General features: G+C 22.0%; 5 protein-coding genes across 13 annotated transcripts; 2 read left to right on the forward strand and 3 right to left on the reverse strand.

Annotated features, from left to right (window-relative positions):
* Window positions 1-1665: 1665 nt before the first annotated feature.
* LOC122714493 (AN1-type zinc finger protein 2A-like) lies at window positions 1666-4147 on the reverse strand. 3 transcript variants are annotated; one of them, XM_043935862.1, is made up of 3 exons: window positions 4072-4147; window positions 2830-3141; window positions 1666-2215 (listed from the first exon to the last, which is right to left on the reverse strand). In XM_043935862.1, the coding sequence occupies exons 2-3, from the start codon at window positions 3123-3125 to the stop codon at window positions 1885-1887; spliced, it is 627 nt and encodes a 208-aa protein (XP_043791797.1). In that variant the 5' UTR covers window positions 3126-3141; window positions 4072-4147; the 3' UTR covers window positions 1666-1884. The 3 variants fall into 3 exon arrangements, with proteins under 3 accessions (XP_043791797.1, XP_043791795.1, XP_043791796.1); XM_043935860.1 differs by lacking the exon at window positions 4072-4147 and adding an exon at window positions 3798-4046; XM_043935861.1 differs by lacking the exon at window positions 4072-4147 and adding an exon at window positions 3520-3569.
* Window positions 4148-4337: 190 nt separating this feature from the next.
* Window positions 4338-7788, forward strand: LOC122714491 (protein RCC2 homolog). The gene is made up of 4 exons (XM_043935858.1): window positions 4338-4926; window positions 5948-6188; window positions 6421-7268; window positions 7355-7788. Exons 1-4 carry the CDS (start codon window positions 4726-4728, stop codon window positions 7523-7525), a joined length of 1461 nt encoding a protein of 486 aa, XP_043791793.1. The 5' UTR covers window positions 4338-4725; the 3' UTR covers window positions 7526-7788.
* Window positions 7789-9107: 1319 nt separating this feature from the next.
* On the reverse strand, window positions 9108-11412 carry LOC122714516 (the record flags this gene model as incomplete). The annotated part of the gene is made up of 5 exons (XM_043935923.1): window positions 11214-11412; window positions 10668-11122; window positions 10358-10578; window positions 9381-9567; window positions 9108-9242 (listed from the first exon to the last, which is right to left on the reverse strand). Coding segments are annotated over exons 1-5 (1113 nt in total), but the record flags the coding sequence as incomplete, so codon positions are not given.
* Window positions 11413-12587: 1175 nt separating this feature from the next.
* LOC122714473 (ras-related protein Rab-18-B-like) lies at window positions 12588-15075 on the reverse strand. Of its 3 annotated transcripts, none has more exons than XM_043935829.1 (5): window positions 14954-15075; window positions 13538-13684; window positions 13321-13438; window positions 12927-13244; window positions 12588-12862 (listed from the first exon to the last, which is right to left on the reverse strand). In XM_043935829.1, exons 2-5 carry the CDS (start codon window positions 13609-13611, stop codon window positions 12701-12703), a joined length of 672 nt encoding a protein of 223 aa, XP_043791764.1. In that variant the 5' UTR covers window positions 13612-13684; window positions 14954-15075; the 3' UTR covers window positions 12588-12700. The 3 variants fall into 3 exon arrangements, with proteins under 3 accessions (XP_043791764.1, XP_043791762.1, XP_043791763.1); XM_043935827.1 differs by lacking the exon at window positions 14954-15075 and adding an exon at window positions 14721-14859; XM_043935828.1 differs by lacking the exon at window positions 14954-15075 and adding an exon at window positions 14201-14316.
* A 10-nt stretch (window positions 15076-15085) lies between these two features.
* Window positions 15086-25358, forward strand: LOC122714472. 5 transcript variants are annotated; one of them, XM_043935822.1, is made up of 12 exons: window positions 15086-15249; window positions 15345-15440; window positions 16437-16541; window positions 16921-17059; window positions 17678-17839; window positions 17950-18487; window positions 18594-19145; window positions 20238-20627; window positions 20699-20887; window positions 21061-21920; window positions 23159-23602; window positions 24659-25358. In XM_043935822.1, the coding sequence occupies exons 1-12, from the start codon at window positions 15236-15238 to the stop codon at window positions 24851-24853; spliced, it is 3684 nt and encodes a 1227-aa protein (XP_043791757.1). In that variant the 5' UTR covers window positions 15086-15235; the 3' UTR covers window positions 24854-25358. The 5 variants fall into 5 exon arrangements, with proteins under 5 accessions (XP_043791757.1, XP_043791758.1, XP_043791759.1 ...); XM_043935823.1 differs by having other exon boundaries at window positions 15113-15249; window positions 16440-16541; XM_043935824.1 differs by lacking the exon at window positions 15345-15440 and having other exon boundaries at window positions 15113-15249.
* Window positions 25359-26116: the final 758 nt, after the last annotated feature.

Here is a 26116-nt window from a genome sequence, read left to right on the forward strand (position 1 = left end):
TATAATTTTGAAATAGAAACAATAAATTGTATATTTTATTTTTTTTAATAAATATATAATTTTTTATGAATTTTAAATATATCTTAATATTTAAACTGTTAATTGCTTTATATTATTTTTAAAAATAAAAATCATGGAAAATAAAAAATATGATAAAATTAAATAATTGTGAAGATAAAAAAAATGCAATTTTTTTAATAATAATAATACTTTCATGTATAAAAATTTTTTCATTTAATAAATCTGTATGTTATAATAAAAATTAAATTTTTATTATTAAATAATTAAATAATTAATTTATAATGTTGAAAAAACATTAATAGAAAATATATGAAAGAATATAAGAACTAGAAAAGAAAAAATAATGAAATTAAAATAAAAAATAAAAGAGGAAAATAAAATATATAAAATGAAAGAAAATAAAATGAAAGAATAAAAAATCTATTAAAAGTGATGTAATTATAAAGCAACTAAATAAAATGAAATATATGTCAAAGAAAATAAAAAATTTGAAAGAAAATTGACATTATATATAATAGTAAATCAAATATTTCTGAAAGAAAAAAAAAAAAAAATGAATATGATACTAATAAACTGACTAATAAAATTCAATTCTTCAATCTAAAAAATAAAATTACTATTAATGAGTATTAATAATATAATATAATATAAATATAAATAATATAATATAATATAAAATATTTTTTTTTTAAGAATTTAATTCGAAATTAAATTCAATAAATAGATTAATAGATTAATAGATTAATATTAAAATTTTTTAAAGCACAAAAATAAATTTATTAAATCATATATTTTCAAATTTACATTTTTAGATTTATATAATAAGGCACTCTTATTTGAAGCTGGCCTTTAATATTTTTTAAAATCACGCTTATTCGGCAGCAAATGTTGCTAATATTTATTCAAATTACTATAATCAAAAGAATATTATTATGATATAAATAATATATATATATATATATAATATGTGAAATTTTAAAATTAATTTCATATATTTATACATTTGTACAAAAAATATAATTATAAAAATCTGTATAAAGGATATTTCATCTTAATTTTTTCATGTCTGAGGTATATCTCCTAAATTTATTAGTTACTCGAAAAAATATTCCAATTAATGTAGAAAATATTTATAATGAACATAAATTTTAATTAATTTTATTACATAAAATTTAATTAATTAAATAAAGATGAAATTGAGATTTTAAGATAATCGTATTTCTTCTAAAATAAAATTGAATATATACATATTTTTATTTATCTATGCAACTAGTTCATACCAAGATAAAATATATAAAATATATAAAATACCAATTGAAATTAAAAAATAAATAAAAAATGAAAAACTTAGAAGATAGAAAATCAATATTATAAATTAATAATGAATTAATATTTAAAAACTACTTACATGTTTAACTATTATAATTCTATTACTTTTATTTAGATAATATTTATATTTATCAAAATATTTTGTACAAAACATTATATTTTATTTTAAATATTTTTTCAAATGAAGAATTATTTTAAAGATATTTATGTGAAAAAATTAAAATGAAACCCTTACATAATACATAAATTAATGTTCTTATTAAAAAATTATAAATGCTTCATATTTATATAATGCGTCAATTTATATATATTAAATCTAATTTCAATAATTTAAAAATATATAAAATAAATTTCAAAAATTTTTCTTAAATAGTGAATAAAATATTTAAATAACATAAAAATTTATAGATATTATTAGATTGTTTTTTATCACAAATAGATAAGAAAGATTCTGAGAGATATAATAATTTCCCTATATTTATTTAATTGAAAAACATTTTAAAACTATTATACAAATTTATAGCAAATTAAAATTTATGAGAGTCTACATCTATCTTTATTTCCTGAAGGTGCATCTTCAAGTGCTTGTCTAGTCGTATTTGTTTCTTGCATTGAAGCCTGAAGAGCTCTAGCAAGAGCTTCATCTTCACTCATGCTACCTTGATAATTTTTGAAAATCTCACCATTTCTTCTATTTACTTTCACATGATTTTCTAAAACATCAAGTCTTTTCTTTCGAGTCATTTCTTTTTGATCTATACATGCATGATCTGTTGGGTATCTGTGTTTTAGACAGAAATTTTTACCACAATCAGAACAATGCACTTGAATTACTTCTTTGATTTTACAACCTTTCATGGAACATCTAAAATGAAAAAAATTATTTATTGTAATTCTTTTTTGTAATAATTAAAAAAATACAAAATATTTATATCACAAAATCTTGTTTTGAAGTATACATTTTATAAAACAATATTACTGTTATTATTTTATGTTTTAAGGTAAAATTCAAAATAAAATTAAACTGAAAAAAATAAATACATTTTTCTGAAAAATAAAAGTTTATTCTAAGATTAAATTTATTTCTATTAAAATTATTTCTATTAAAAAATTAAAAATTAGAAATATTTTAAAAATAATGTAATATTTACATAATTATTACAAATAATTTAATAATTATTGCAAAAGTAATATGAATAATACATATAGAAATATATAATTTTTTATATAATGTATAATAATTATATATATATATTATATATACATATATAATATGTAAAATAAATTAATTTATTTAATTTATGAATATTTTAATTTATTTTCACATATTACATATTTTATATATATAACATATATATAACATATATATATAACATATATATAACATATATATATAACATATTTTCATTTATAAAAGAGCAAATTTATAAACAATCTTCAAAACAACAATATAAACTTTTATTTAAAAAAATATTTTACCTATTACAAAAGATTTTCTGACTAGATGTTTTTAAATCTGATTGACATTCATTATCAATATGTTGTCCAACTGCAATATCTGGAGGATCACCACGTTTAATAGGTACTGGAACATTACATAGAGGACATACTGGAACTTGAATATTTTTTTTATAAGCACTTGGACAATTATGATTATTGTATGATATATGTTCACTACAAAAAATTATAGAACAAGCATCACACTTAAGAGGTAAAAAGTCCAATCGATTGCAACTATTTTCTGAACAATGCTTGCCTAAATTTGGAAATTCCATTTTTGATGAAAAATATCTAAAATAAAAATTATTAATTTAAAATCCTCAAAATTACAATTTAATAAATTTTAAGAATCAAGTGAAATATATAATAATAAATAAAATGTATAATAACAAGATACATATTTATTCAAAATAAAGTAGTAAAAGTAATCAAAATAAAATTAAAATTACAAGATATAATAATAAAAACTTCTAGACATAAATGATTTTAGAATTTAATTACAAAAATTATATCAGTGAAATATTTATTTTAATTAAATATTTTATAAAAAATGAAAAAAATTAGAACAAAAAAAATAAAGTACAAAAAAAAAATCTTAATATTTATAAATATAAATAGAAATAAAAAGATATATTATTAAATTAAAATATAAAATTAATATGTGCATACATTGAATTTTTAAATTATTTTTGAAAATTTTGAATTCTCATATATAAAAATTCATTCTCTTTTCAATTCTATAATTTTTGTTAAGTCATTCGATAAATGAATTATAACCTCTAATGTTAATGTTATAACCTCACACTATTTATCTAATCTCTTTAATTTTATGAATCTAAAAATAAAAAATTATAAATTTATAATAATTTAAAATAAATGACAATAAATTAATAAAGAAAATAATAACATATATAATAAAAATAATATAATGTTATAGAAATACGTACTTTAAATTACATCCAAATAAACTTGTCACTATCTTTCTTATATATTAAAATTAATATTTCGTTTATAGCATATATCACAGTAAAATAATGTAAATGTAAATTTGAATTAATTTAATTTAATATATTTAAATCTTCAAAATAAAAAAAAACTTTATATTTCGTTAAAATATATATTTTTTTTTTGAATATAAAACTTAGGACGTAAAGCTTCTTCAAACTGATAGAAGTAACTGACTTTTCAGATTTGATGCGAATATAAAGTATGCAAACTTACGAAATGTATGAAATAATCGTGTCATTCAAATATTAACATGAATTAAGTATGATAGTTTTTTGAACAAAGAAATTAAATATGATATCTTGACTTTAGAAATTAAATATGGTAATTCATAAAGAAGTTTGACTATAATTAAAAATATAAAATAATTTAAATTAATATTAAAATTATTTTTTTTTTTTTACTTTATTTCTTATATAATTATTTATTTCGTTAATTCAAATATAAATTTTTATATACTTAGAATACTTAAACATAAAAAATATATATATTATAATGGATAAATTTTACATGATACTTAGAATTCATTATTATATAATAAAGAAATTTATTAAATACAATTTTGATTTTATAATTAAAATTAAATTTTGGTATGACTTGAAATCAATCATTTCGTTCCCCGTTTCACCATTTCGAAATATGCGGAACATGGAATGTACTTTCAACTATTTACAATCATAAACTTAAATTTGCTTTGTACTTATCACTGGAGCATGGTTTTATTATGATTTTTGAGCGCCAGGTGGCCGCATTTTTGTTGTCCGTCTGTCGAACAGTACAAGTCTCAGCGCCATTACATTGATTAATATTGTATTTGCATTCCTAATTTTCTCAGCAATAGCTAAATTCGAAATAAAAAAATCAGTCAATATGTCGACTAAACGTAAAAATCCAACAACCAAAAAAGGACGCGCGAAATCAAGAAAAGTTGAATATGACGAAGAGGACATCTCTAGCGAACATGATTCAGACGTTGATGACGCCGAAACCGGCTCGAATGTCGATGGTGAAGATGCTGTCGAAGATGATCTTACCGATGTCTCTAGTATCCCGGAATTACCGCCACCTGAGGTGAAATTATTTTTATCTTTATCATATGTTATTCTAAGTAAACAGAAAATTTAAATCTAAAAAAATGGAAAAAGATATTAGTATTATAATATTGATAGATCTCAAAGCTATGCGTTTTTTGAACTGATAAAAAAATTCATTTTGTTTATCTGATATCATATTTATATAATTACAAAATATTATTACAAAGTTTGTGCATATAACATTAGTAAAATTTTTTATAAATTAGATTGTGATTTAATTAAAGATATAAAAATTAGATAAAATAATGGAATTCAGATAAAAATTTATTGTTTATTAAGTTTATTAATTTGTGATTAAGATTCAAAAATTATTTTTTATTATATATTATATATTTTTTACATCCTTATTTACATTCTTTTTTATATTCTTTGTAAATATTTGATTAATTATTTATAATATTAAAAAATTAGTTTTAAAAAAATATAAAAGCCAAATATAATATCAAATCTAGTTTATAAAAAAATTTTTACTTGAATTTTAATATGTAATATGTAATATGTAATATGTAATATGTAATATGTAATATGTAATATGTAAAGATAGAAGATACTCAGAAAAAATTTGAATTTGATTATTTATTTTTGATAAATTAAATACATATAATATTAATTATCAAATCAAAATTATATAATAATATGATAATAAGAAAATTAAACACAATAGATTAAATATTACTCTTATTGATTATTAATTATATATCTTGTTATTATTCATATATATATCTTTTATTATTCAAATATATATTATTCAAAGTCATTTTTTTATGCTTTTATTAGTATTTATTTTTATAATTATTATTTTTATAAAAAAAAATAGATGAAAAATATAAAATAAATATATTCAAGCTAAATTAGATGTTAATTATCATAATAAAAATTTTGATGACAAGAATCTAAAAAAGATTTAGAATATAATTTGGATTTATTATGTTAACTTTTTATATAATTTTTATACTTTATATTCAATGAATTTATTTTTTTATATATGATTATTACAGGGAGGATGGGGTAAGCCTGGAACATTACTAATGTGTGGTCTTACAAATTGGGATATGGCAGGCCGTAAAGCTCCACCAAAAGGTGTGAAAGCTAATGTAGGCCGCAGTTTATGGACACCACATACTTTCAAAAATTTGAATGGTTCAAGAGTCAGATTAGTTGCTTCTGGTCCAGCTGCTTCTCACAGTATTATTGTTACTGAAGATAATCGATGTTTAGCTTTTGGTAGAAATGATAAAGGTAAATGAATGAAAGATAAACAAACCTTTTCTTATAATTAATTATTATTCTGTAAGTAAATGTGAATTAAAAATTTAAATTATATATTAAGAAATAATTTTTGTTAGTAAGTAGTGTTTGTTGAATTAACAAATTTTAATTTCAACATGATAAAAATATATTTTTTTATTTATATATATTTACATTTTTTATAATAAATTGTTCATAAACTTTAATGAAATAATTTTTGTAGGTCAATTAGGTATTGGTGATACAAAACGTCGAGATGAGCCTACAGAAGTTACAGTATTAAAAGGTCATACTGTCATAGGAGCATCTTGTGGTCGTAATCATACTTTATTTTTAACAAGTCGTGGCATTGTATTTGCTGCTGGAGATAATAAATTAGGTCAATGTGGTGTTGGAAAATCTGACGCCTGCATTATTTCTGCCACTAAAGTAAAATATTCTGGTCCACCAATAGTAAAAGTAGGGTGTGGTGCAGAATTTTCAATGATTTTAGACATTAAAGGTGGTCTGCACTCATTTGGAAGTCCCGAATATGGAGCATTGGGTCATAACACAGATGGAAAATATTTCATAACAAATACAAAAATGGCATTTCATTTTGAAAAAGTGCCTAAAAGGATCGTCTTATATATTGAAAGAGCGAAAGATGGCCATGTTACACCTTTAGATCGTGTTGAGATCACAGACTTCAGTTGTGGTCACTATCATACAGTTGCAATTGATAGTAAAAATCGTGCTTTTTCCTGGGGTTTTGGAGGTATTGGTCGTTTAGGTCATAATGAACAACGAGATGAATTAGTGCCTCGCTTAATTAAATTTTTGGAACCTCCTTCACGTGGTGTGAGAGCTGTATATTGTGGCAGTACTTATAGTATTGCTATTAATGTACATGGATCAGCTTTAATGTTTGGACAAACAAAACGTACTGGAGAAGCGAATATGTATCCCAAACCAATTCAAGATTTATCTGGCTGGGAAATTAGATGTGTTGGATGTTCTCAAACTAGTGTAGTAGTTGCAGCAGATGATTCAGTTATTGCTTGGGGTGCTAGTCCTACTTTCGGTGAATTGGTAAATAATTGTATAATGAATAAATCCTTTAACAGACTTTTGCAGACTTCTAAACTAAATTCCTCTTCTTCGATTAATAATTACAGGGTTTCGGTGAAATGCGTAAATCTTCAACTACTCCGATGGAAGTGAAAGCGCTAGAAGGTTTGTACATTACTGCTGTTACCTGTGGTCTCTCTCATACACTTATGATTTGTCGAGATGAATCCGAAGAAGAGAAAGCTAAAATTAACAAACTTCAAGTATATTCGATTTAAATCGCATAATTTGTAATACAATTATTTGAAGCAAATTCTATTCACATTATCACGTCAACGTATTTGAAAATTTTTCTATTAATACAAATAAGATTACATTTTTTAAGCAAAAAAGAAAGAAAAAACAAATTAGAACCAAAATATATTATTTTAATTAAGTAAATCGATTTAATAACTTAAAGAAAAGATTGAAAGATCTGTGAACAATTATATTAATAGACTGCAAAAAACGTCCATACAAAATATAGACTTAACTGTTATTCTCTACTTTTAAAATTTCCATTTTTATTTAATGTACGAAGAAGAATTTACTATAGAGAATCCCATTCTGTTAGTAGCTCAGGATATAGACCAAACGTATCATAGATACAAAAATATATTTTGATACTTTGCTATTTTATTCAAGATACGCGTGCGCGCATGCGCACATACACATTCTCTCTCTCTCTCTCTTCCCCTTTCATTCTCCCCTTTTCTCTTTTTTCCTTTCTTCCTTTCTCTTCCTTTTCCTCCTGTTTTTAATAAGAATGAAAATAGTTCATGCACATAAAGAAATGTAAAAAATTAAAAAAATTTTACAGAATTTAACAAATACTGCCTTTATGTTTATTATTCATTTTAATCTATTGCAATGCAAATAGCTTATCATTGATTCATTACAGTAGTACCTGAATCATTAAATCTGCAGAAAACATTTTTATGTACAGGGATATTTTAAATGCTAAACTATGTTGAGAAAAGATTTTATACTCTAAATGACTGTTTTTATAATAAACATACAAAGAATGTTTTTATAAATTCATTTACTTTTATTCATAATCACAAAATCTTTTTTAGTAATTATGAAAAGAATAATGCTTCCTTAAAAATAACACAGATACACATACACAACATTATTTATCATACATTTTAATTACAAATTGTTTTACAATTACACTCAACAAAGAAAGTTTCAGTAAGAAAAAATATATTGTTAATTACTGTATTATATAGGATAATGAAGATCTTATAATGAATTTGAACGATATGTTATGAAAACTCACGTATACGTATTATAATTAAGATTATCTAGGTCTCAGTAGTGAATATAATCGAAATTTTATATATAATTTTATTTTAGAATTGCTAAAAATGTAATACAAAAATTCATACAATTTTAATATGTCATATGTTTAAAAAAGACTGTAAGTAGAGCCACTGCCACAATGTATTTGAAATCTTTTGTATTGTGATGAAATGAATTGAATACTTATTCATTCCATTCTGTTTCATGTAATATGTTTATGCAATGACATTGCATTATATTAATAAACATGAAAAAAATTGTACAAGACAAATTACAAAATAAACGAGTTTTTTAAGTAATTTTATTAAAGAGTCTTTTAAATATCTATCTTTTATAAGTTTCTGTTAGATGTTGATTATTTTTATTCCAAAGTTATTCCAAATAAAAAAATTAAATTTTATTCTTTTTGTTTGATATATTGATTTTACAAGAATTTTTCTTTTGAATTTTTGAATTTAGAAAAATAGGAACTTTCTTTTGAATTTAAAAATAAAAATATCAGAACTTTAAAATTTTTTTTAATGATTTTACACATTTCCAATATTGTTTTTTAATTCGATACAATTTTTGATAATCTTCACAAAAATCACAAGGAATATTATCTATAGTTTTTTCATTTTCAATTAATTTTTTTTTTAGATGTTTTTTTACCTATTTTAAAAATATTAATATTTTATATTTGCTATATATTATATTATATTATATTATAAATATTAAATATTATTTTTATGAAATAATTATTTTTAATAAGATAAAATATTTTTCAAAATCGTTATAAATAATACTGACGATAAGTTTATGATCCATTTTTATAGTGGATAACGCAATTAATTGTTGAACATTGTCCTTTTTTATTTCAGAAATATTATTATAAGTCCATTTTAATAATTGATATACCATGAAATGTATTGGATTTGATGGTTTGTATTCTAAAGATGTAGCCATTGCCCATGATAATGGTACCATGACATTTTGTCTATAATTTTATTAAAGTTTAATTGTGATTAAAATATATAATTAAATAGTTTAAAACTATTCTATATTTAAATAATAAATTTCTATATATTTAATTTGTTAATGCTCAAATGAAAGATATATCAGTTTTGCAAAGTTCCCGAAAATTAATATTTCGATTTTTTCTTTTTAATAGAATTTTAATACATTTTAATATATTTTATTTTTGTAAAATATTTTATTGAAATAATTTGTAAAATATTTTTGAATATTTATATTTGTTGAATAAAATATATGTTTCACTGAGTTATTTCAAATATTATTATAAAAATATATATATACATAAGAAATTTCTTGCATATGCTGAATGATTGAACAATGAAAAAGTATATTTACGCTTTGATTAGACTTAAAATTTATTTTATATTTTATATTATATATATAATATTATATTATAATATACAAATATATAAATATTATATTATATATATTATTGTTATTTATATTAATTTTATTTAAAAAATATAAAAACATATTGTTTCATAAAATATAAGTTTTTTTTATTTTACTTTACTTTTTTCAAAAATATAAAAATATTTCCAAAAAATAAACGTTTTTCTATTATTGATTATAAAAAATAATTTTATTTTTTTCTTACATATAAAATTGTATACATTTTGTAAAATTAAAAAAAAGTAAGATTTAAGAAAGATATTTTAATTTTAATAATAATTTTCAAAATCGTATATTCTAATTAATTCTTAGAAAAAAATACAAAGAAGATTAATATTAAAAATATAATTATTATTTACCTTAAATAGTCATTTCGTATAATCGATTGAAACATTGCATTATTTTTTGATAATAAATGACATTGACAAATACATTGCTGAAAAAAATCTGGTATAGTATAGCAATCTGGTATACTAGTAGAACTAAAAATGCTTTCTGAATTATTTGTTTCAATATTTTCTATTATTTCTGAACAACTGTTTGATTCCAATATAGTTAAACTGCATTCACATATTAGTTCCTATAGAGATTATTAAGAATAAAAAATATAATAATGTATAATAGAATAAATTAAATTTTATTTTAGAATAAATTAAATTGTATTTAGACCTCCAATTCTGACAATTTTTCTCCCATTTCATTAAGTCCTAAATCAATTAACATTTGTTCAGTTTCTTCATCAATTCCATATTTTTCTACCAATTTTATAACATTTTCATTTATTCCAATATGTTTTAAGAATAAAATTATTTTAGATGATGCAAAATTAATAGGAGATTGCCAGTTTAAAATACCAGGAACATCAATACCACTTAAAATTAAATGACGAAGAATATTTGGACTTTGAAGCATTATTCCATATATAATAATATTCCAACAATTCATTTCACTCAATCCTGTACATACTAAATTTAAAATTAATTCATCACTAAATTTATTCCAAGATTCTTTAAATTCTAAATTATATGGTTCTATATTGAATTTTTTAAAATAGAAAAGTTCACAATAACTAAGACTTATAAGTCCAAGTTTCATTGCTTTTATGATATTATATATAGACATTCCTAAAAAAATAAGTTAAATTACTTAATTTTTGTTTTAATTATTTTATTTTTTATGTATTTTTATTATGGATACTTTTATATATAGAGACACCTTTTTGTATTAATTCTTTTAGAACAGAATTACTATATAAGCCACTATGAATAGCAATCCATAATCGTGTATCATTTATACCACTAGAAATTGGTTTTAATTCATTTGATTGCATATTGATACATTGCTTAAGTCTGTTTGTTAATAATTTTAATAATTTCTCTGTACTCCATGTTCCATAAATTTGAAGTCCTTTATTAGTTAGAACAACATCTAATTTAGTTGTATGTAATATTTTATTTGATAATGATGATGAATATGATTCAGAAGAGATTTCACTATAAATAGCAAATTAATTTTGAATACCTTATAATATAAAATTTAATAAAATTATTTAGTATAAATTCAATATTATAACTACTTATACTTTTTATCTAAGTATTTTATAATTTCTTCATTATTTGTATAATTTTGATTATTTAACATAATTGCTTCATTTAATGATATACAAATTAAATTATTAAATTAATTTTCAAAATGACATATGTAAAATAGTGTTAAAATTAATATTTTATTTCAATAGGCAATTGTTTCCATTACACAAAATAATATATTATTTTATTACAATTTAAATGTAAAATATATATTTTTTTTACAAATAAAATAATTTTTAAAAATAAAAGAATATAATAATAAAATTAAATAAACTTATTTAATATAAATAATATATTAGATTTATATATATATATATATATATGTAATAAAATATCTTTTAATTTATTTATGTGCTTCTAAACATTAATATTTATAATATATCAATAAAAAAGTAGCAATAATTAATAATTAAATACATAACAATACAAATATTGAAATTGTAAATATTAAAATATATTCAACAAAGTATTATATTTCCTGGGAATTAAAAATATATTTGTTTATAATTTGACATTATTATTATTCTATTAATATTTATTGGTTATTAAATTAAATAAATACATAATATATTTACATGAATATTATTGTTGCTACACAACAATATTAATTTTGTATTACAAATATCTATAAAACTTGACTATTTATTAAAGAATTAAAAATTAGAAATAAATAGTATATGTACGTATGTATTAGTTAATGCATTAATAATATCAGTTTTCTCAATTTCTTTTGAATAATTCTTTGCATAATATGTGAAATTCTGAAAGAAAAAAAGAAAGAAAGAAATTAGCTATTAGAAAAATATAAAAAAAAATTAAAAATATAGAAAAAATGTACATTGTTGAATAAAGTTACTAATAAATATAGAAAAAATCTCCAATTTGCAAATGTCAAAAATTTCGATATTATTAATGCATAAATTTAATATTTATGTATGTATCTTTGATAACATAAACATTTCTTTTAATAACATATACAAAGTAATAATGTGCTGAATTATTTTTCGTTTGTCTTCAAAATTCACACAGTTTAATGTTTAGTTTTTGAATAGACCATATTCAAGCTATGGTTTCTTTACAATAATCACTGATAAAATTTTATATTACAATCAATTAAATCAAAGTACAATAACAATTTGAATATGGTTCATGTGGTTGAGAATCATCTGCTAATTGTATGCCTCTTTGACCTCTATGTCTTGTACTTCCTATATTACCATTACCATATGATTTAAGAAGAGTATGTCGATCCCAAAGACCAGGTGTTTGTATTATCTAATAAATAATATTAATTTATAATATTTTAAATAATTTTAAAGAAAATTATATCTTTTTATACCTTTTGTACAAGTTCTTCAAAACAACATTTGATTCCATCTGCTGTTTTAGCACTACTTTCAATGTATAGAGTTTGATGTCTTCTAGCAAATTGTAGACCTTCTTCAGTGCTTACTTCCCTGTTTGGTAAATCTATCTTATTACCTACTACCATTTTAATAATATCTGTTTTATTACAATATGTATTCAACTCATTAAGCCATGTTTCTAATTTCATAAAAGTAACTCTATCTGTAACATCATACACTAATATGGCACCCTGGCCATCTCTGTAATAACTAGGTGTTAAAGTACGAAAACGTTCTTGTCCTGCAGTATCCTATAATAATTTTTTAATATATTATATTTATACAAATATATTTTTATAATATATTTTTACAATAAATAATTCTGACCCAAATTGCAAGTTTTACTGTATTGCCATCAATTGTAACTTGTTTAGTCCTATAATCCATTCCAACTGTGCTTTGCATATTTTCATGAAATTCATCCTCCGTAAATCTAAGAATTATGCTGTTAACAATAATTATATTTATTCAATTTATTAAATTGTTAAATATAATAATTTATTATATTAAAGCAATTAAATAATTAATTTTTTCTGATAATTACCTTGATTTTCCAACATTAGATTCTCCTATCATTAATAATTTTAACACTGTTAATACGTCTTGATCCAGAACCATTATTATATATTATATATTATATCACTCAATATATATATATATATATTTTATTTATTTACTTATAATGTTGACACTATTAAAAGATAAATATATTTCAATGGAATTTTATTATAATTTTTAAATAATTTAAAATATATTAATATATTTCAATAATTAAAAATAAATTTTTGTAAAAACTATTTTAGATTTTAATTAAGTTTTTTTTATAATTACATGCAATAAAAATTAAAATTAAAAATCGTTGTAAAAATCGTTTTAATAATAAAAGAGAAATATATTTTAAAATTTTTAAATGATTTGAAAATTGTTAATCATTTTTCATATAAAAAAGAAAATAAAATAATTTATTTAATTAAGCAATTAATTGTATATTCATACAATGACATATTGCATTTGAGGTTAATTATATTAGAAATATTAAATAATTCGAAACAAAAATAAATAATTTTAAATAATTTAAAAAAATTTTGTTTATAAATCAAAAAAAGAATATATTCTTTATATATAATAAAATGATAATATATATGACATTTAATAATAATATTATTGATATATTTAAATATGATATAAACCTTTAATTAATTCCTACCGTAAAAATACGTCATTCGAAGTTAACGAATCATATTATTCTTTTTTTGTAATATATGAATTAAAAATTACAATACATAGTTATTGTAATTGTCTTAGATAATGACAAAAGTAACATTAAAATTACGATAGTTATTATAAAATAATGCAGATGTCGTCAATCTGAGATATAAAAAATGTTCGTGCTAAAGTTAAATATTTTTTTTAAATTTAAGGAATTTCATTGTGAATTTAAAAATGAAAATGAAATAAAAATTTCAAAAAAAAAATATAAACTAAATACAAATAATATTTGTTATCGAAATTAAAATAAAAAAATGCATTTAATATCTAAAATATATGCATAAAAATATTTAATATAGATATCAACTTAATTACATAAAAAATTTGCGTGAAATATATTATTATTTAATTAATAAAATAACATAACAAATTAGAAACAAATTCAATATTTAAAAAAATCATATAGAAATTTTTTCGAAATTTTAAAATATATAATTTTATATATGGTGATTCCTAACCTCAAAAATGCGATAAGAGATAAATTTTATCAAAGATGTCAACTATCAAACAGTCGACTCGTATAAACAGTACTTATAATGATACTTCTTGCATGATGTAAACCATTCAAATAATCAATCAATATTTGTTTCAGTCTTAAGTTCAAAAAGAATAGAAGAAAGATGATTTATAATATATTAATATATCATTGGTTAATAAAATAGAATAATGAATTTGTGTGGTAAGTACTCACCAAGAAGGGAGCACTAAATAAGACTTGTACATGAATATATGAATACATTAAATCTAGATTAAAGTAAGTTTTCGTTTACTATAGTGGTAGGACGCTAAAACGAATAGGAGAAAAAAAGATGGCCGCTGATGGGCAGCCGTGAAGGGGCTGCGTCGCGTATGCTCGTGGAAATGGGACATTGCAACATTAAAGTGTCACTGTCGTGTTCATGAAGTGTCACAAATTATTCACGAAGTGACGTGAAGTGTTTTTGTGTTCTAAACCGTGGATTAATTTTCTGGGATGGCATCCGACAGGTAAGAAACAATTTTTTTGATTCTAGGGAATTGGAAATATTGCACGATATATAGTAGCTATGTTTTGCGGATCGATAGTGAATTTTTTTTCCCAGTGACCCGTTCCAGTTTTCTTGGGAGAGAGGCTCGTCATATTCTTCAAACATAATTGTGTATTTCTTACTTTTCGTATACTTTATCAATCAAATTGGGTGGGTCATATTTGCTAAAATTCTTTTATATTTATGTTCTGCACATTTGTTGAAATTATATTTCGTTTTTTTTTCTTTGTCTTCGTTTCTACTTTCATTTTTTGTCTCTTTTGTATACAACAATGTATAAGTGGATTTCTGTTGCCTATTTCAGTCAATTAAACGGATAGCATGACATCAGACAGTTACTCGTATTGCAGCCAACATTCCTATCAATTTATGGTTATGGAGAGTGGGGGTGGACACCCTTTTATTACGATGAAACATCTCGTTTTCAAATGTTTTTTTTCCTCATTGCACTTTTTCGCACAGTTTCATAACAATTGTTTTTTTTATAAATTTTGTTGTTATCAAAGAATTTATTATCTAGAAAAAATAAAGTGTCTTCATTGTGTTCCATTCTATCGCAGATTTGACAAAATATTATTGATTAATTATTTATATCTTATAGTTCTTCAATTTCTTAATCTTATTTTTTTATTTTGAAGAATTAATATTAAATTAATTATTTATAATTTTATAAATATTATAAATTTTTAGATGTATTCTTTCCAATACTTTCAATTTAATTCACTATTTTAAATATTCTATTATATGTATTTTTTTCCTTTATTGTACTATTTTTAGAATTTTTAATTATAGTATTAAAAGAAACAAATTTATTTTTAAAATGCAACTTTCATACTTTAATGATTTAATATGCATTCAATTAAATTTATGTTATTATTATTAATTTTATTAAATTAAATATCATAATGTTTTTATTTTAATATCTTTATTAATATAATATATATGATATTTATTAATATAATATATATGATAATTTTCTTAAATAAATGATTTTTTTATTTAATTAATCTTCATATCAGGAAATAATAAAATTTATAAAATAAAATTATTTTATGATGAATTATATAAATTTTTATGATAATTATATATTTTTATGTTAATTTTATATATTTATAAAAATATAATCAGAAATCTATATAATTACAGTAGAATGGAATGGGTGGAAATTATAGAACCTCGAACTAAGGAGCATATGTATGCTAATCTTACAACTGGAGAATGTGTATGGGATCCTCCACCTGGTGTACCAGTGTAAGATATAAATATTCTTGTATATAAAAAAAATTATTTTAAATAATATAATCAAGTATTAAATGGAAGAATTTTATTAATTCAACTTTTATTAATTTTCATCAATACTTATTAAAAAAATAATTACTTGTCTAGAATTTAAACAAAATTTTTGATCTATTTAACTTGGTGAAAGTTATCATCATATTCCTTTTACAATGTAGAAAGCATTTATAATGCACAAGATTTCTATTTCTCTAAAGATAATAGTAATCAAAAACAGATATTTTTAAATTACATACACATACGCGCGCGCACAAAATTGTTATATATATATATTGAATTTATTAATATTTAAAATTTTAAATATTTAGATATAAAGTTTACTTTATGTTTTTAGAAAAAAGACAGATAACAATCAATGGTGGGAATTATTTGATCAAAATACTTCACGATTTTATTATTATAATGCAACATCTCAGAAAACTGTATGGCACCGTCCAAATGATTGTGACATTATACCTTTAGCAAAGCTTCAAGTAAGTGATTCATTTTTTCTGATAACAAATAATTCTGATTTGGAAAAATGATACTATATGATATAATATGAAAAATATCCTATACTATATAAATATAGTACTGTGCTAAAATTTAAATGATTCTATAAATATTTAGAATTCCAATAAATGATAAAAATCTGTAACATTATGTATATTTATTTACTAAGATTGAAGATATTAATTTTATAATATATATCATATATAGATATATGATATTTAAAAACTTATTTATATATCATTTTATATTATATAATATAAATATCAATGTAATTTCTCTGTAGAATGTTCAAGATATAAGTAAGCTGTCTACTTTCCATATAGTTATAAATAGCTCTTTAATAAGTAGGAGAAAATTTTCTGGTTTATATTATACTATATTATAACCATGAAAATTATTTGAGAATTTTTTATATTTTATTTACATTTAAATTATATTGTACCAAATTTTTATTTTTTAATGCAGATAATATTATAATAATTGTAAATTTTTTTAATAATTGGAAAATATTTAATAATATTTTCTATTTTTTTTCTATTTTTTAATATTATTAAATCTATATTAATTAAAAAAAATAATAAAATTTTATTATATTGCAGACATTAAAGCAAAATACGGAACCGGCAAGTAGTAGTGGAATTGATGTCCAGAAATCAACCGAGCCAAGGAAAAAAGAGTCTGTATCAACACAGACGCAAACTTCTTCAGTCAGTCGATTAAGATTTAATCATCAAGAAAATTCCAATTTATCTTCTTCATTGGTAAAGTTTTTAATTTTATATAATCTTTTCATATAATCTAGTTTTTTGATATTCTTTATGAAAGATTAATTAATATGATAAATTTTTTATTTTATTATTATTTTTTATAGCAAAGTGGTAGTGTAAATAAAACAAGAACATCCAATGTTGCTGTGGATCTTCAAACATCTCCTCCTTCTCCATCTCCATCTTCAAGACGACATCATCATCATCATCATCATCATCATCATCATAATAATAGACATTATAGACATCATGATGTGCCTACAACACGACGTCAACATAATCATTCTCAAGATTCTGGTCGATCTAGTGATAGTTCTGTCTCTCACAGTCGTACATCTTTAGAATCAAGTGGATATCGATTATTGGATTCTCCACATCGTCATCATCATCGTTCTGCCACTCAGACATCGACAAGTCAAGTACAATCTTCACCCAGGCAATATAGTGGTACATTGGAAACTAGGGGACACAAAAGCGGTACTTTAGAAAGTATAAAAAATCAGAAATCAGTACCATTGGGTGAACCACCTCCGTTAGGTTTATCACTTTCAACTAGTACTCCTCTATTTAAAAAAAAGACATTTATTGATTCACAACGAGAAAACAGAACAGGAAATTTAGAATTGGAAAAGAATAAAAATGGTAAGAATGTGAGTTAAATTTTATACAAAATTAAACTTTGTGAGATATTTTTATTATATATATAAAAGATAAAATCAAAAATTTAATTTTTAATTTTATATTATAGGTAGAGAAAGCAGTAGAGGTTCATATGGTCCTGAGCCAAGTACTTCTCCATATCGTGATTCACTGATGGAATCTAGAATATTTAGACATGAAATGCCTCCATACCGTCCGCCAGAAGTTCAATTGAGTCATAGTTATAAATCGCAAGGTGAAAAATATGGCTCTCTGGTGGAAAGTAGTAATCGTTATCATAGAGATAGAGAAAGGGAAATTCACCATAGAGAAAGAGTAAATAGTTTGGATAAAACAAATACTTCAGCCTTTTATCCAAGTTCCATACATCCGCGCAATATGAATAAAGATAATACTGGTAGTGTAGGAAGAAGGCATCATGGATGTTCGGTATCACTTTCAGAAGCGAATGTTAGAGATATGTATAGTGCAATGTTAGTTGAAAGAAATGAGCCTTCTAAGAGTCTAGTTAGAGGTACAAGTATAATGAGCAATACATCGAAACAGAGAAGTCTCGAAGTTGTGGAACGAGAAAGAGAACGTGAACGTGATAGAGAAAAAGAATATAGAAGAAACACGGCTTGTAATAATTCATTGGATTGTAAGTAATTTTTATCTTAACAATTAAAATTGTTTAATTTTTATATTTAATATTGAGCATTATATATATTATATATATTATACATATATCTAGGTTATCTGTCGATTATTCGTTGTTTATTAAAGATAATTCACTTATCAAAATTTTACAAATTTTATTAACAACTTTGCTTTAAATATTAATTGTTTATTCTTAAATTTACATTTGATAATTATCTAGAATTCCTCATCAATTTCAAACATCATTTTGAATAACTTTTTTTATATTCATTGTTTATGGATATAATTTTTACTAGTCTTAGTTTTTCAAATATTTACAAAAGAATGATTGTTATTATATTGAATTTTGTTTATATATATATGTTCGTGATAAAATATGCGTCAGTATGCGATTGCCATTCTCAAGTTTGTTTATATAAACATATAAGTCACAATGATAGTGATATTAGTCTCATAATTTATATTATTTTTATCTTTATTTGTATCTATCTATTATAACATCAATTAAGAATTTTTTTATATTTTACTTTCGCATTCTGCAGATTTTAAGAATTTATGGAATAATTATTTTAGCATGGCTTAAATTTAAAATCTATCAAAATTTATATAAGAACTTTTCTGATAAGATAAGATTTCTGACTGCAAGTTCATTGTATATATATATATATGGCACTTATATGACACATTATCAGAAATATAGTATAAGCAAAATTTAATTAATAGTAACAAATTTAATAATAGTAATCATTTTTTGCAAATATTTTGAAAATTGAAGTTGCATAGATGTTATACTATATATTTATATATTATATATTATATTTCTCTCTATATATATAGAGGAAAAATTATATAAAATCTTGTTTTTTATAATATATGTTGAATTCTAGATAATTACATCATATAATTTTTCTATAATCATTTTATTAAATTTTTAAGTTACTTTCTCTATGCATACAGCAAAGATTTATGATTATCTCATATAATACATTAATGGCTAATTCTATTGTAACAGAAAAATTAATTAGTTGAATTAATTGTTATTTTTTTAATTTTAATTTTAATTTTTTAATTTTTTTTCTAATTTATATTTAAGGTGTACCGCAACCACTAGCTCGCAGTTATAGTTTTGTACAACAGCAAAAACAGCAACAAAAGCTGCAACAATTACATCAACAGCAACAACAGTCAAGAAGAAAAGATAGAGATGATGATTCTATGCACGAGCGTTATCTTATTAGTCAAAGTCACGAACAATCTAGACAAAGGCTTAGTAGTAATACTAGCAGTAGTAACAGCAGTAATAGTAGTAGCAATAGTGCTGTTGGCGAAGAAACAGAAGGACTTACAGAAATAGATGATAGTAAAAAAAAAAGAAGTAATGGTAATCCGAGTCCGCCTCCATCTCCCTTTTATGGAAATCTATCTGATGCCGATCATTTGTTGCCACTTCAATATTATATTCTTCAACAAGCAAAACTCTTAGGTGTGTCTTTAAAAATAAAAATTTTAATTATTTAATATTTTAGAGTTAATAATGTTTTTATAATTTTTTAGATTGTTATAAATTTGGAGATTATCCATTAGTAGAAGAAGGTGATGATTCTTTAGATGAAGAAGGTGGAAGAAGCGAAGATATTGGTGGAAGAGCTGATGATGATTCTGATGATCAATTTGCAGATGATGAAGCAGCAAGTAACCAAGGTGATTCTTCTAGTCAAGAATACCTTGAAGATCATTATGCAGGTTAGTTGTTATTTATCCAAAAAGCATTATACAATTTAATAAGTTTTAATTATTTATTGATTGTAAATAAATAATAATAAAGTTCGTTAAAATATAGAATTTATATAAATTTCATTAGATTTGTATAACTTTTTATAAAATTTTTTTATAAAATATTTATATTATTATTATAGATTTGGGTAACTATGATACTGCAGGATTAGCAACATATTATAATACAGCGGATACTTTAACAAGGCCACAAGTACGACCACCATCACCACCGAATGTCTCGCAAACAGAAACGAGAGAAACTGTGACTGTATCTACAAGACAACCACCAGTTTTACCATCTACTACGATAAGTTCTGTTTCTAATATAAGTAGCGGTATTGATAACACCGATATCGATGAGGCGAAACGAGATGATAGTGCGGGCGGTGGTGATATCGAAAAATACGCACAAGACAATCTTAATTTGAATTGCGGACGACCAAAGGGATTAAGATTGTTGTTTCGAAAGAAGTTCAGCGTTCGTGATATTCTTAGCTGGTCTAAAGATCCAATACCACAACCAATGTTGGTGGTTGTAGATGGTGAAAAGTTACTGAAACGAGAAGCTTGTAATCTGTTTAGATTGGTGCAAGTGTATATGGGTGATCGAAAAACTAATGTAGGAATGACATTAGATAGTGTAGCTATGGACATTGTGAATACAGCGTATTCGAAACCACCATTGCGAGATGAATTATACGTCCAGATCTGTAGACAAACTACAGAAAATCCACGGAAAGATAGTTTACGTAGAGGCTGGGAATTAATGGCTGTCTGTTTAGCTTTTGTGCCGCCCAGTGCCACTTTCGAACCTTATCTTGAAGGTTATATGAACAGACATCGTGATCCTAATTTTCAATTTCCGGAAGTGGCCAAATGGCCAATTCATGTACAAGTTAGTCATTATGCAACCGTTGCATGTCGTCGTTTGCAACGAATCGGAGTACATGGCAAACGGCAACCTCGCAAGGCTACTATAGAAGATATTGATCAAGCAAGAGTATGTTTTATTTTTTTATAATATAATTTTATTTTATATTAATTAATAATAATTTTATTTTATTATTATATATTTTATTATTTTATTTTATTATATTTAAACTATGTTTTCTATAGTAATATTAATATTATCTTATTGAAATATTTATACGATTTTTTATTTAATTCTCTAATTACAAGATTCATTAAAATTACGATAACTTATTTCGTTTCATTTTGTAAACTTTGAAATTATTATATAATATTTAGTTTTCAGGATATTTTTTAAATATATATTCCCACAATTAAAACTGTCTGTTTTAAAGATTAGAAGATCTCATCTAAAATGTTTTCAATGAAGTTTTTATTATTTTACGTATTATTAATATAATGCTTATAACGAATCAAAAATGAATAAAATACAATGAATAAAATTAATTTACGCTTATGTATGAAGAATTGAAAATTCGGCTGGAGAATTAAACATTTAATTCTATCTAAAATATTTGAACAAAATTTTTATACATCTTATATTTTGTATTATGTTGAAAAGAAATACTTAAAAGAAGGAAATACTTATACAGATCTAATGACTTATTTTTCATAAATCCAATTAATTATAAAAATAGTACATAGTATATTGAAAAATTTTATATTTTCAAATCTATCATATAATAATGACAGAGCAAATTTCTTATGCAGACTTCTTTATTTTTATAATGTCTAGATTTCTTTCCAATTTTTGTATCATATATATATTATCAAATCTAAAAAAAGGATTTAATAAATGATACTTAATATACTTAATATATTTGATAACAATATAATATAAATATTATTGATAAAAAAACATATTCTCTTATTTTTTATTATCATTTTGAAAAATAATTAATTAAATATTGAATATGAAAGTTTATGAAAGTTTAAAGAAGAAGAAATTAGAAGAAATAAAGATTTGAAAATAGGTATCTAAAAACTTTTTTTTTAATTCTTAATTTATTTAAAATATATAATAAATATATAATATATTATTCTAAATATAATATATAAAATATATTATTCTAATATAATATTGATATATAATGGTACGTAATAGTTTTAGTTAATGATTTTTGTTTTTGATACAATAGTTTGAAATCTTTTTTTTTCTTTATTTTTTATTTACATTTTGGAACTTTATTAATGTAATATAAGCAAATAAACTATTTTAAACTTCTTTACACTAGAAAGAATATTTAAATTTTTTTTTTTTTATTATAGATTCAAATTTTCCGAGCATCCATGTTTGGAGCAACATTATCAGAAGTGATGGCTCTGCAAAAAGATAGATTTCCAAATCGAGAATTACCATGGATACAAACAACATTAACACGTCAAGTATTAGCTCGAGGAGGTATCTTGACGGAAGGAATTTTTAGAGTGTCTGCAGACGCAGACGAAGTTAATGCTTTAAAGGCATGCTTGGACAGATTCGAGGATGGTACGATTTTGGCAGCTTCTCAAGATGCTCATGCACCTGCTTCTTTATTAAAATTATGGGTTCGAGAGCTTTACGAACCATTAATACCTGATTCATTTTACACGGAATGCGTGTCTATGAGGCATGATGATACCGAAGCTTCTGCAGTTAATGTCGCTGCGCTTGTAAATCGTCTGCCTGATTTAAATCGTCGCGTTCTTTGCCATTTGATACGATTCCTCCAGGTTAGTATTTAGTATATAGTATTTATTGCTATCAATAACCTTTATTTAATAAATATAAATTGTTATATTTAAACATTTTACTTTTTAAATGAAAAAAATAATTTATATTTACTTCTTTATTAAAATATTATATTCTTTTTTTAAAGAAGTTTTAATAAACAAGTAGAAAATTTTATATTATTTATGATATTTTATAAAATTTACAATTCTGATTGCTAGTATCTTTCTCATATGATATAAAGATTGATATTAAAAATTTTAAAAGTAATTATAAAAAGATTTAATATATCTATAAAGATATAATATAATTATAGATATTTATAGATATTTAAAGATTTAATATATTTATAGATAAAAAACATAAAAATAATTATAAAAATATTATTTTAAAGATTATTTTAAATTATATAATAAATATAAATAATTTTAAAAAATTGAATTAATTCCAAAAATAAAAATTAAGTGTTATATTATTAATATAAAATAAGGGAGTTAAAAAATATTAAAAAATAATAAAAAATAAAATAATAAAATACATTATTCATCATATAGGCAAGTAGTGTTTAATATTATCTTTTGACAATATGAAAATTAAAAAAAATTCAAGCCAAATAATTTAAAAAATAATTGTTTTTTTATCAAGATTTTTCTTTTATTTTCCAATATTTTTCTAATACATTTCATTAATTGTGTTATGTATAATAAACATTTAAAATATAAAATTTATATGTATTATATTACATATAATCGACTACTTCTCCAAATCTTTTTCGGAATATATAATTGTAAGAATTAATATATTATTTTTCAATTACTCAATTAACGAAGTTGCGATTTATTAATCAAATTATATTTTTATTTATTTAAAATTTTCATGTTAAATAAATAAAATCGATATTAATCAAAAGTTCTATTTATTTTTATTATTAAATTTGTCAAAAAGAGATTTAATGAAACTAACGAGTTTATTACTGTGACTTCGTTTTTTTTAGTTTATCTTTTTAGTTAATTTTTTGTAACATATATAATGTAATAAATATATAATTTTTATTTCAGATTTTCGCCAGACCGGAAGTCGTTGCTCGCACTAAAATGGATGCAAATAATTTAGCAATGGTGATGGCACCAAATATATTGCGATGTACTTCGCAAGATCCCCGTGTGATCTTAGAAAATGCACGAAAAGAAATGGCTTTTGTTCGTACTCTTATCGAATCATTAGAAACTGCTTGGGTCGATGATCTTCACTGACCATTTTATGCACACTAGGAGAAATAACACTCTAGACTACTATGCCAAATGAATCAGCTGTATATTCACATGTATCGTTAGTTGTTTCACTGTTCTCTATTATTATTCACTTTTGTTTTTCTTTTATTTTGTCATTATCATATATGACATCCCATATAGATCTGTGGATGTTCATTATTGTAATTTAGTGCTAAAGTCTTACCAATCACTGATCCTGCTCTTTGTTTTCCTATTTATTATTTATATACAGATTATATGTTATACAGATAGAGATTATTAGATTATATTATGTATATCGCTATATATTCATATTATATATTTTACCAATTCTTGTTACCGTGTTGAACAAACGCGGACGGCTTTTTTACTCGATCATTGTTGAATCTCGTGTAAGATAAAAAATGATGTGTTACCGTGTATAGCTGCACTCCGCGATAATCTTTTTGTATAAGCAACAAATTGGCGTGTACAACGTTTATCGAGGAGTAAATATTGCAAAAAATTAGCAAGTTGTATAAGTGTATTTCTTTACCTGTAGCCTTTGAAAACTTACCTTTCTATAAAAAATCTAAAAAAGAAAAAAAATTATTTTTTCAATAAAAATATCATTATCGAATATCGTGATTATTAATCAAAACATTTTACATCGTGTTATATTATAAAATGGTTTTTAATGTTAAAAATATTGAACAATTTACAATACAAGATATTTGTATCATTTACAATTTATTTTGTACAATTAATCTCAAAAGTTACCAATATAATATAAATATAAATATATATATATATATATATATTTATAAATAATATTTAAAATATTATATATATAAAATTTAAAATTTATATATATAAAAGAAAAAAATATCACAAATTATTGTCGCAATTACATCCCAAGACAGTATTTTTTATGTAAATATTGCATAAAAATATATGTAGATACAATTTACATTTGAACCAAAAGATATTTGCGTTAGCAATTTCCGCCAGAAATCATCAATCACAAAGAATTATCTGCTTTTATACTAATATTAGCATTTAATTACATCTACCCAATTTTATGTACAAGATATTGATGGTAATACTGCTGTTGATGAATATCCAGTTTTTTTATATTACATTATCATTTCGATCGAGTAGAATATTTATATTTCATCATAACTTTATAAAAAAGAATGTGAATTCCTCCGTTAAACTGATTCATCGAGATTTTGTGTAAAAATTTTTTATAATGATACTAAATTTTTTAAAATATTTTTTTGTGAT

This window comes from Apis laboriosa, unplaced genomic scaffold (genome assembly GCF_014066325.1).
Source record: "Apis laboriosa isolate Shangri-la unplaced genomic scaffold, ASM1406632v1 scaffold30_cov140, whole genome shotgun sequence".
Taxonomy (NCBI): Eukaryota; Metazoa; Arthropoda; class Insecta; order Hymenoptera; family Apidae; genus Apis; species Apis laboriosa.

Excerpts from the sequence above, each read along its gene's own strand:
- LOC122714493 (XM_043935862.1), bottom strand. The coding sequence starts at position 3,125 with ATGGAATTTCCAAATTTAGGCAAGCATTGTTCAGAAAATAGTTGCAAT. Across the intron at positions 2,216-2,829 it reads CAGAAAATCTTTTGTAATAG|ATGTTCCATGAAAGGTTGTA; the intron begins GTAAAATATTTT and ends TTTTCATTTTAG.
- LOC122714491 (XM_043935858.1), top strand. The coding sequence starts at position 4,726 with ATGTCGACTAAACGTAAAAATCCAACAACCAAAAAAGGACGCGCGAAA. Across the intron at positions 4,927-5,947 it reads CGGAATTACCGCCACCTGAG|GGAGGATGGGGTAAGCCTGG; the intron begins GTGAAATTATTT and ends TGATTATTACAG. Across the intron at positions 6,189-6,420 it reads TTTTGGTAGAAATGATAAAG|GTCAATTAGGTATTGGTGAT; the intron begins GTAAATGAATGA and ends TAATTTTTGTAG.
- LOC122714473 (XM_043935829.1), bottom strand. The coding sequence starts at position 13,611 with ATGGTTCTGGATCAAGACGTATTAACAGTGTTAAAATTATTAATGATA. Across the intron at positions 13,439-13,537 it reads TCTAATGTTGGAAAATCAAG|CATAATTCTTAGATTTACGG; the intron begins GTAATTATCAGA and ends TATTGTTAACAG. Across the intron at positions 13,245-13,320 it reads CAGTAAAACTTGCAATTTGG|GATACTGCAGGACAAGAACG; the intron begins GTCAGAATTATT and ends AAATTATTATAG.
- LOC122714472 (XM_043935822.1), top strand. Across the intron at positions 16,542-16,920 it reads CCTCCACCTGGTGTACCAGT|AAAAAAGACAGATAACAATC; the intron begins GTAAGATATAAA and ends TTATGTTTTTAG. Across the intron at positions 17,060-17,677 it reads TACCTTTAGCAAAGCTTCAA|ACATTAAAGCAAAATACGGA; the intron begins GTAAGTGATTCA and ends ATTATATTGCAG.